The 10,886-nt window shown below is 44.7% G+C and overlaps 2 protein-coding genes across 2 annotated transcripts in view; both read left to right on the top strand.

Moving 5' to 3' along the window:
* FAM133B (family with sequence similarity 133 member B) overlaps nucleotides 1-4,735 on the top strand; it is a 26,111-nt gene extending 21,376 nt beyond the window's left edge. The window contains exon 10 of the mRNA XM_019508424.1: nucleotides 2,540-4,735. Within this exon, the coding sequence (XP_019363969.1) occupies nucleotides 2,540-2,626 (87 nt within the window). The 3' untranslated portion in view covers nucleotides 2,627-4,735. The remainder of the gene's footprint in view (nucleotides 1-2,539) is intronic.
* Nucleotides 4,736-7,063: 2,328 nt separating this feature from the next.
* EFCAB1 (EF-hand calcium binding domain 1) overlaps nucleotides 7,064-10,886 on the top strand; it is an 8,482-nt gene continuing 4,659 nt past the window's right edge. Inside the window, exons 1-2 of the mRNA XM_019508423.1 lie at nucleotides 7,064-7,178; nucleotides 7,337-7,492. Of these exons, the coding sequence (XP_019363968.1) occupies nucleotides 7,121-7,178; nucleotides 7,337-7,492 (214 nt within the window). The 5' untranslated portion in view covers nucleotides 7,064-7,120. The remainder of the gene's footprint in view (nucleotides 7,179-7,336; nucleotides 7,493-10,886) is intronic.

The raw sequence follows: 10,886 nt of genomic DNA, 5'->3' as shown, positions 1-10,886 counted from the left end.
TTCAGCTTCAGCAGTGCAGAACTAACTCACCAGGAGGAAGGCCAGCAATCAGAATTGCTTTAAGCTACTTCAGCAGCTCTGAAGGCAACCATGCTTTCTGCCCTACCAGCCCTTGGAAGTCAGGCTAATTACATTAGTTACTAATTACCAATTATATTACTAAATAAAACTAATTGTGTTAGTTTTCCCCAGTCTACCCTATGAACTGTTCAGTCTCCCCAATGCTACATTAAGAATCCTCATCCTGGCGCATGACTTTGACAGGCTTTGAAGAGGATCCTCTGAAAGGAAGTCTCCATTGGCCAGATAAAACGTGTTTGGCATCCCTTTAGTGCCTTGTGCCCCTTCTATGTAGTTAAAAGGGACTGGAGTTAGGGTGAGCATCTCACCCTTGTGTCACATAATCATTTATCTACAAGTACATAATGCCTTTTCTTACTGTGCAGCTAATAATATCCAGTTGATTCAGTATATACTCTTTTTCCACACCTGAAGCTACAAATTTTCTCATGCTTCTAGTCAGCCACAAGGCTATTAGTATTGAAGGCTGAGCTTTTTCTTTGGATGAAATGTATACAGGCAGTCCTCAGACTTACGACACAATTGGTTCCTGAAAACTGCATATTAAGTTAAAACATTGTAACTCGGAACCAATTTTCCCATAAGAACAGTATTATAAATGGGGGATTGTTTTCTTTACCATGGTCAACACAGCTGCCTCCAGCTGGTAAGTCTGTTGTGGTGGGGGGACAGATCAACATGTCTGCAATGAGAGAGAGAGTGGAGCTAGGGCTAGGACAGGGGCTGGAGCAAAAGCTGTGGGCCGTCAGTCTGGGAGCTGCTTGTTTGGCAGTTCATCTGGCAGCTCTTGCTGCTGCTCCCGCCACCAGTCTGGGAGGACATTTTGGGGGGGGAGGGTATGCCCCCAGATCTGCACAGGGCGGGCAGGGGCAGGGCCAGGGCTGTACCAGGCTGCACTCCGGGTGGGAGGCAGAAGGCATTGGGAGCCTAGGCTAAGCTCTCTTGCTGCTTGCCCAGCTGGGGCGGGACAGAGCTGCTGTGTTGCCTATGGACAAGCGGTGCGCAGCAGCCAGAGCCACCCCAGCCTCCCTGCACCTCCTGGACAAACTGCAGCTTTGCCCTGCCTCTGCTGGGCATGGGGGGGAAGTGTTCCCCTGGATCAGGGCATGGTGGGCAAGGGCTATGTGGGGGCTGCAGGCACCGTCAAATTCACCGTAGCCCCAGCCCTACACAGTTCCAGGGGCACATGCCCCTCAATGCCCTGCCACCACTCCCTGCCAGGGTGGGGCAGGGCCAGGAGGCCGGGGGATCCCAGGATGCCTCCAGCTGCTGCGCACCACTTATCCGGAGGCAGTGTGCAATGGCTCTGCCCTGCCCCAGCTGGGTGAGCAGCAAGAGGACATAGCCCCAGCTCCCAGCGCCTTCCACCGCTGGCCCAGAGCACAGCCCCAGCCCTGCCTGCACCACACAGATCTGGGGGCACATGCCCTCCCAGATGGGCGACATGCAGTGGCGGGAGCCATCTCACCCCCTCCCTGTGCCCCCCACCCACTGGGCAGCCCCTATCCCAGCCCCAATCCGTCCCTCTCTTTGGGACCATTGATCTGCCCCACCCACGCCTCACCACAACAGACTTACCAGCTGGAGGCAGCTGTGTCTAGCATCGTAAAGTCAAAACCCCAGGGGGACCTTGAAACAATGTTGTAATTTACAAAGGTCGTAGGTGCCGTTTGTCGTTACTCAAACAGTCATAAGTCGAGGACTGCCTGTATAGTATACATTAGGTTACTGTCCATAAGCTATGTATCAGTGTAGCTTAACATATTCATCATTCTTATTGCATAACATAGGATCCGGTCTTGCACGCCTCACTCGGGAAGAATTCCAAATGAAATTCTGCCTAAGTACAGGAGGATTGTTCACTTAACGTTGTATATTATGGTGCTGAGAACACCAACTTCAGGGTCTGACCCTGCTGCCTTTGCTTTAGCAATTGTGTTTTTTGTGTCTGAGTTTGTTACCCCAAATTAAGGTGCAAATATTGGAAGTCAAAACATAATACAGTTTAACCGAGTTTGTCATAAACAGGAAATCAGCTGAAATGTAATTAATGAATAAATAGATAAGTGTGGTCACATAGAGCTTCTTTTCCACTCTCGCATATGTGAGATGCCATTGTTTCTCAAGTGGTTAGTTTATTGTTTTGTCAAATTCATGAAGTATTACTGTGACTTACAAGATGAGGAAGCGAATGGTACTGGCTAATTCAGACCTCTTAGTAAATCAGAATGAGCTAAATTTGAAAAAAATAATATTCCATCTTTTTGTAATGCTTTGCATTGTCTTCTTTCCTGCTTTGTAATGTTATAATATCATTGATATTTAGATTTTTATAGTAATCTTATTTTAAATGATTTTGTATGAAACTCCATAAAAGCACCTGTACCTCTTCATTACATTATTTTTTTTAATTGACTTTAGCTCATAAAATAACTTCCATTATTTAACTGTTTTTAAGGATAAAACAAAAAAGAGAAAGAAGCACAAGAAACATGGTAAAAAGAAGAAAAAGAAGACGGCTGGTTCAAATTCAGATTCTGAATAACATTTAAAACTACAAGAATACCCTTTCAACAAAAGTGCAATGACTAAAGGAAACTTCAACTGTGAAATTATAGCAAACTTTACCAAACTGCATGAATTTTCCTGTGTTTTAGAAATACTCCTAAACTCTCAATAGCTGGACAGATGCTGCTGCGCCAGAAAAGACCATTGTTATTGCTTGCTGCTTAATACATGGAGTACAGCATTTTCTTAATTCCAGTAGCCAATGCTAGATATTTGAAATCATAAAAGATGATGGTTCAGCTGATATGTTAAATATTGGAAAATAAGTGAAACTTTTTAGAAACAAAAAGTAGTGTTTTAAACTCTAATTTTTAAACCAGCAGAAACAATCCATTATTCATCCTGAAGATGGATTTAATTCAACAGAGCTGTTGAAAGTTAGTGACTGATGTCTTTTTTGAAATGGGAATATAATGGTAACATTCTTAAACATGTTACTTTTGTAGAAATGTTTACTGTACTTCTGTCCTTTTATTTTTTTTATGTTGAGGGGGGAGCTACAATTTTGACTAGTTGAATAGGGTGCCTTTGATCTTTCCAAATCCCAGCTATTTTAATCAGTACAGCAACGATGCTTCCTCAGGAGGTCAGAACTACTGTCAGCAAGCTGTCCCTGAATAAGCAATTCTGGGCTTCTAGCATGTGCTTCGGCATTAAGCAAGAGCAGAGCAGCATAACTAACATGCAAAAATCAAGGAATTTACCTCCACTTTGAATTATGCTGAATACTGTGTTACTAAATATGCATTACATCATTTAAAGTCATTTTGAATTTTGTTGAACATTTTTGGCAAACACTGGTAGTTTTTTTTCTTTTTCCCTTGCCATTAAGATACTTAGAATTATTTTGCATGTTTGTACCATTTTTTTAAATGAACAATGTAGAGGTATTCAGTTGTAACCAGTGATTATTTTTTTATGAATTTGTTCCAGGTGCAGAGTTTCATGTATGTATTTACTTATTCTTATAGTTCATTGTTGTGTTTGAGTGCACACTTGCTGAAAATTATTTAGCATGTAAAAAGCAGGGTTTTGATATTTAAACAGCTTCATATTGAAGCTGATTTTACTCTAGGCAAGTTCAGTGACAGACCTGTTATGCGGATGTGTCTTGTTATATAAAACTACTGCCAGATTCTCAGTAAAGATACCATTTAAAAATTTTGTCTTTATATTTTTATGCTACAGAATTGTAGGGCATTAACATAAATTGTCTAGGCTAATTTACTTGCATTAGCAGCTGTTTCATAAACAAATAGAAAAGTGTTGATAAAATAGCAAATACACATTCAAAATCCAAAAGCAGTCCTTAGATTTTCTTCTTATAGATGAAGTTCTTTCTCTCTTTCAGTGAAGTCCCTATTGCTGGTTCTGTTCTTGCCTTTCAAGAGCAGGGAAAAAAGTGAATAATAATCCACATATAGCACCTATGTACTAACCATGAAAAGTGTAATAATACTTTAAAGCCAAACATTTAATTACCCCAACATTTTAATATCTCCTGTTAAATGCTTAATAATTGCAATCCATAAATGCAAAGTGGTGAGGGAGACTGGGAAGGAGTAATATTTTACTAGTTTTCTGTCAAATACATTTCTCTTCAAGCAGGTGATTGAAATGTTCTGATTTTGTCTTAAAATTCAGACTTTCTATCGCTGCTAATAATGTCTTAGAAATAAAATTATAGTCAACTACGTTGAAAACTGACGATTTTTACAACTATTGGGTCATTATTGGGGAAGAAGTCAAAGAATGGTAGAATGATCATTTTATTTCTCTTTTTAATCACTGCTTTAAATCAGCTTTGAGGCTTTGAAAAACTATTGTGAAACTTGTGCTATTACAACTTTGCATTAATTACATTATAAATACTGCAAATGGAAAGATCATATTTGAATTTTACACAACTGCTAGAGGCAAAAATATGTATCATTGAAAACAAGTGTGCAGATACTACCAACACATAAGCAAATACATAATGTCACTCACACAAATAGTCTCATTTACTTAAGCTTCCTAAACACGTACTTTCAATACGGCATGGACAAAAATGTTTGCAGCATCAAGGTCTTATATTGTATATATTTCTTAAAAACATTTAGTGGCATAAAATTGTTCTCACTTCAAAACAAAATTGCTTTAGTATTTAACACTGAAACATTCGGATTTTTTTTTTCATCCATAAATAAATGTATTGTGAGCTACACACCCGCACAAGGGGGGGGGTGTGTATTAAAATATCTTCCCCACCTCCCAAAATATAGGACCTAACATTTGGTTACTAAGAGTGAAATTTCTTTCTGTCTTGTCTATGCTCACTGCATCAGGAGGGTCATGTTTGCAAAAACAGCCAAGACTACTTTTGCTTATTAATTTTGTGCTCAACTTTTGTTCTTCTCTCAGCCAGAATGCTAATGAGGCCAACATAGATGAACATATTAACTGAATTTTTAGCAGATAAAATCTGAAATTGTACTAGAAATTAGAAAAATAATTTAAGGATCAAGAACAAAAAAATCACCTTTAAGACTATAGAATAAAAGAAAGTAAAAGTAAAATGCTATGCTTGTTTAAAATATTTTTAAAGTGTGTTTTTAATTCAACTTGCTTCAAGAAGTAATAAGGTGCTAACTTATAAAGTATTTTAATAAATGGCTAGGTTTGTGGGTTTCCAAAAATACTCTTAGAATTTTGAAACTAAATTATTGCCTTTGCTCAATGTTGTCCTTTTACATGTGATAAACATGTGTTTTGTTTTCAACACAAATCTGTTGCCTTCTCATACACAGTAGCATTCTTGATGGCTCATTTCTAAAAAGACTCAGAGATCTCAACACTGGTTGAATTGGTACACATTAAAAGTTCCTTATCCATTAGAGTAAATCCTTTTAAGTGTGGCTCTGGTAACAGTATTTTCAGTTAATGTATGCTGCTCCTGCTGTCTGCCTATGAAACAAAATGAGGAACACGTTCATTATGCCCTGCATACTTTTTTTTTCTTTGGGGAGAGGTATGGATCGTCATGTTTAGGCCAGAAGGCAGAGCAGGGTCGTACCTTATAGATCAGGGATTGTCAACCCAGGTGCCACAATACTCTGAGGTGCTGTGGAGTCCTTTTTAAGGATGCTGTGAGGTATCATGCAAGTTAGTACTATTAGGTGTGCAAACATGACTCAAGATCAACCAAGAGATTTCAAAAAGAAATCCATAGTATGAAAAACCTTAGCTGTTGTGGTCTTTCTGAGTACATTGCAACAGAAGAATTGTTCTGTTTTTCTGTAGTCAAAATGAGTGAAAATGAAGAAGTGGCATTTTTCAAGGGGGGCTTAATGGGGGATGCATTGAGTCTAAAAAGGTCAAACCACTACTGTTGTAAGGTCACTTGTTCAGAGAGGTGACATCCCTGTGTGCCTAAACCAGCTTTCCCTTGTGTGTACTTGGATGCTAAAATAAAAATGACCTGACTATCAGAGATGCTGAATACCTGTGTAAACATATCACCTACAAGAAGTTGTAAGTGTACAGACTTCTGAAAATGTATATGGGTATTTTATATACCAAACCGTAGAGCAAAGAACTTCAGATCTGTAATCTTACCAAGAGATGATGAGAGCAGTCTGTGTGTCATATATACACCATGATCCTGCACTTTGAATGTGAGTGCCTGCCTTGGCAGAAGTTCCAGGCTATTACATTTTGAGAGGGTAAGAATATTCTTTAAAGATTCTTAAATATCAGCAAACAGCCTAGCCATACTGTAATGTAAGTGGGAATGACAAAAAGAGTCAGTAGTGCTAGTAGTTGATCCCTTTTAGAAAGAGGTAGGCTGCTCTTTTACTCCTGCTCTGTACCAAACTTCGTTTTGGAAGAACTGGAGGGTTTGTGCCTGTTGGGTTGCCACTGCTGCTTGCCTCCTACTCGGGTTTGTGCCATACTTCAGCAGAGCCTTGATCGTGGTGAAGTATTTTACTGTCAAGAAGGCGGAGCTTGGTTGAGTTGGAGGTATTAAACCTAAAGCAAGGGCTTGTGAGCTGCAGCTAATAATTTCCGGTGAAAACCAGGAAGACGGGAAGGGCAAGTATAGGCAAGTAATTGTGGCTGCAGCTGTAAATGAAGGCCGGGACTTGTCCCTCCCATTTGCAGGGCTGAGACTGGCCCCGGGGGTTGTCGCGGGTAGTTCCGGCTCGGATGTGTTCGGACTGCTGCCCGGGGCCGGGGCGTAGGGCACAGGGACGCGCAGGAGCGGGGCTGGGGGCGTTGGGGCTCGACGGGCCTGGAAGCAGCAGAGGGGCTGGAGTCCGGCTATGTCCACCTGCCCGCGGGGCCGAACTGCGCATGCTCAAGCTTCCAGCTGCTCAGCCACGTGGCTTCGGGGGTCCCTGCGCTTCTCGCTCACTGATTGGCTGGAACCGCTTCCGTTGCTGCAGTAACCGCGCGGCGTCCCGCAGCCGTTGCTGGGTCTGGCGGCGCCATGAACAGGAAGAAGCTGCAGAAGCAGGCGGAGGCGCTGAACCGCGGCGCCAGGCACTGTGAGTCCCGTCCCCCACCACCACCCCGCTCCACCCCCGCTCCCGAGGGCCCTGGGGCCGCTCGGCCTGGCCGGACCTCCCGTAGGGGCGGGGGCGCGTCCGCGCCTTTCCTCGGCCAGGCCGGACCGTGACTTGTGCCGCGCTGTGCCTGTGCGCAGTCCGCCGGCCCGAGGTGGAGTGTCTCATCCGGCTCTTCTACACGCTGGTGCCGGAGGCTGGCGAGCGCCGCGGCGCCGCGGGGCTGGACCGCAACGCCTTTCGCAGCGTCCTGCACCTCACCTTCGGCATGACCGACGATATGATCATGGACCGAGGTGAGGCCGCACCCCAAGGGGGTACAGGGCAGGCAATCCTCCTTCCCTCCCCCCGCCGGGCGCCTCAGCCTGCAGGTGATTTCCGGGCCGCAGCATCAGGACCCTGCACCCCGCCGGATCCCCCGCTGCAGAGGCGCTGGGGGGATTCCGCTCCAGGCTTCAGCATGTGGGGAAGCCCCAGGGCTGCCCTGCAACAGGCAGCCTCCCTTCAGCTAGGGAGGCGGCTTGCCGGGCCGCTTCACTTGGCCACCTTGGCAGCCAGAAAAGCTTCAGAACTGTGGTGTGTGATACATTCACTTAAAGCCTCTGGAGATTTCCCAAGTTGGCTTCTTCTCCTTCAGGTGTGCTCCTGCAAAAGCACTGGATGTTCGTAGCTGGAAATTGAAAGAAGCTGCATGTAAACGGTTCCTGTAGTAGCCCAAGGATGCTGCAAATATGATTTTGGTTGGGAGGAGGTGCAGTGGTGGCAGCAGTATGCGCAGCTGAAAATATTTCTTATGACATGGGCTGCATAGTGACAAAGTGTTTTGATAGTCTTTGTAGATAGCAGCTTTTTAAAGGGCAGTAAACTGACATGTCAGTTCTGAGGATGGCCACTTTCCTCACACCAAAGGGATGAGGAAAGGGTCATGTGCAGGTGCTGTCATACAGGAAACGGTTCATCAGAGGAAGATACTGAGCAGACATCGCTGTGGGAATCACTGTCAACACCACTTCCCTAAGGAAACAGTTGATAAATGGAGTGATCGTGCTTTCTCCAATGCTGGAAGAGGTATTAGTAGAAAAGAGAGTGGTAGTGAGCTGTGTTAGTCTAAAGTCAGGCAGAAGTCAGGGTAGAGGTGCACCTTAGACTAATTAAATTGGAGATGTATAAGCATCCTTGAGCCTAGACTTCATCTGATGAAGTAAGCTTAGCTCCCACAAAAGCATCTTTTAATCTATTAGTAGAAAAAGCCACTGTTGTCTCTGTAGTGGGACATGATACTCTTGTAAGCAAACATTGCTGCCCCTAGTCTTCAGCTTAGACATGCTGGAGACAGAGGCCATTTGGCACTGCAGTGTCCGAACAGCTCTTCTGGAGCAGGGGTACTGAGAGCAGACTGATACGGCAGTCTGGCTGAAACAAGTTAGGTTTCTATCCTTCTCTTGACACAGGAGTGATGGATAAGTGTTAACACACTAAAGTTTATTTTCTTCCCCAAACCGTAGTGTTGAGGGTTTGGCTGCTTGGGGGGAGAACTACTGTATTGGTATATAGGTAGGGTGACCATAGGTCCCACTTTGGCCAGGACACTCCAGGATTGTGTAGCTTGGTCCCAGATGGTTGGTCAGAAGTCACGGGCCAGAGTCCAGCAGGGAGGTGAAGCAGCGTGGTGCACCAAGGCAGGTGGCTAGACAGGAGCAGCGGTATGGTCACCTCACGTATAGGGGCTTATAGGAGGGTACTGAAGCAGCTTGAGCCTGGCACTTCTCAACACCAAGTCACTAAGGGGAGATTTCCAAGGAGGGGTGCCAACCTGGATCTAACTCTTCTCATCACATGGAAGTGCTGGGGAGAAGTTTCTGAGGAGAATAAAATTGTAGAGGCAAAATTAATGGACTCTTAATTGTAGAGAGCTTTACTTTATAGCCAAGGTCATATTTTCATGTAATTTGTGTGTTATTTTAATTTTACTACAACATAACAAGGGTGATGCTGTTGCTGTGACTAATCTTGCAAGTAATTTTGAAGTGTTAATTAGTAAAATGAAAAGAAAAATAGAAATGCTTCGTACTATCAAGGACTGCACTAACTGAAAAGTTACAAACAGCAGCTTGTTGCTAGTTTGCACATGAAAAAAATACTGGTTTATGCGAGACTGGAAAGTTGTCAAAACATGCACTTAAAAAAAAAAAAGGGGGGGGGGGGAAGGTGAGCTAGATTTCCTGATTGATGTTGTCCATTGCAGCCTAAAACAAACCATTCTAATTGAAGTCTTTATATGTCTTCACTGCTGGCTCCTCCTCTTAGGCTTTTATGGAATTTGTGATGCTTTACTGGAGTGCTGTCAAGCCAGCAAAATGATGCGTCAGATAACAAGATAAAATGGCTATATCAGCAGGGAAGATCTAGATGTATCCTATTTGATATATTCAGGATTTTAAATCTCTTAACTAGGCCTTTGGATGACTGCCACATATGAGCATGTAAGTTACCACTAGGCAGGCAAGCTGGGCACTTACAATTCATCAGCTATTCTGCAGTAACAGTTTAAGCATAAGCTGCTTTGCATTCACTGGGTGCATCCACACAGGTAAGCACATGCGCTTGCAGCTCAAATAGAAGCAGTGCAAATTTGAGCCAGGGTCTTTTGCTTCAGCGCACGTGCTAAGACATGCACTTTGGTGTGAAGTAAATTGTGCCACTTGGGGCAAAATAACCCTGCCTGGCTCCTCCCAGATCTGCAGTCAGGGGGAGCTGGAGCCCAGGGCCAGCACCTGTGCTGTCCCCAGCAATATAAAAAGCTGCTCTGGCAAGTAGCTCAGGGCTACTAGCTCTCAGGAGCTTCTGGGGCCCAGCCAATTGGTACCTGGGGACACTATCCCTAGTGCCAGCTGGACTGCTGAAGCAGCCCTTAGAGTTCCCTGCACCCTCTACCCACTGCAGCAGTCTGGCAGTGGGGGCTGCTGCCTGACTGTGACCTTCTGTGGACCTACCAGACCTGGATGGGGACTGCAGAGCCAGTAGAGGCATCTGCCCCTCTGGGCCAGCTGCTGGTGGACCGTGGTTGCAGGGCTGGCCTCTGTATGGCACTACTACCATGTGTGCCCCTTGCCCAGCCATCGCCTAGATGTTCCAGGTGTGGTGGCCGGCTTTGAACTATCAAAGTATGTCCTCCTGGCCCCATCTGGCCAGGAGGTCAGTCACAGCCAGCTGGGTCTAAGGTGCCCCTCTGAGCAGGCAGGGTCCTGCCACTGGCCTCCCTAGCAGGAATTCTGGTGTTCCCTATTGGAAAACTGAAAAATCCCTGATAAAAAAAATCCCAAAGTCACTGTGTAAAATACCCCCAAATCCATGTTCCTCCACAAGTAAAACAAAAGACCACTATAAAGAGAGAGAGAGAGAGCAAGACGGAGACAGCGATCAGTTGGACAATGTTTTATTGATATATCTACAGTGGTAAAGCAAGTCTCTTATCATAATAATAAAGTGAACTCTAAGTACATGTTTCATGAATACACGTTTTGCTGCACTCCCACAAGGGGTCTGGCCCCAAACAAGTGGTTCAGCCCCCTAATGGGGGGCTCAGCCCCCACACTAGGTACACCCCCCAATGGGAGCCAAATGGTTCCCCAGGGGCTACCACCCCCCCTGCAAGGCCCACATGCACCCCCAACTGCTGACCCCCCCCCG

This window comes from Gavialis gangeticus, unplaced genomic scaffold (assembly GCF_001723915.1).
Source record: "Gavialis gangeticus isolate Ggan-Ray unplaced genomic scaffold, GavGan_comp1, whole genome shotgun sequence".
NCBI classification, from domain to species: domain Eukaryota; kingdom Metazoa; phylum Chordata; order Crocodylia; family Gavialidae; genus Gavialis; species Gavialis gangeticus.
The sequence above is the reverse complement of the archived record's forward strand: the minus strand, read 5'-3'. Positions and strand labels throughout refer to the sequence as shown.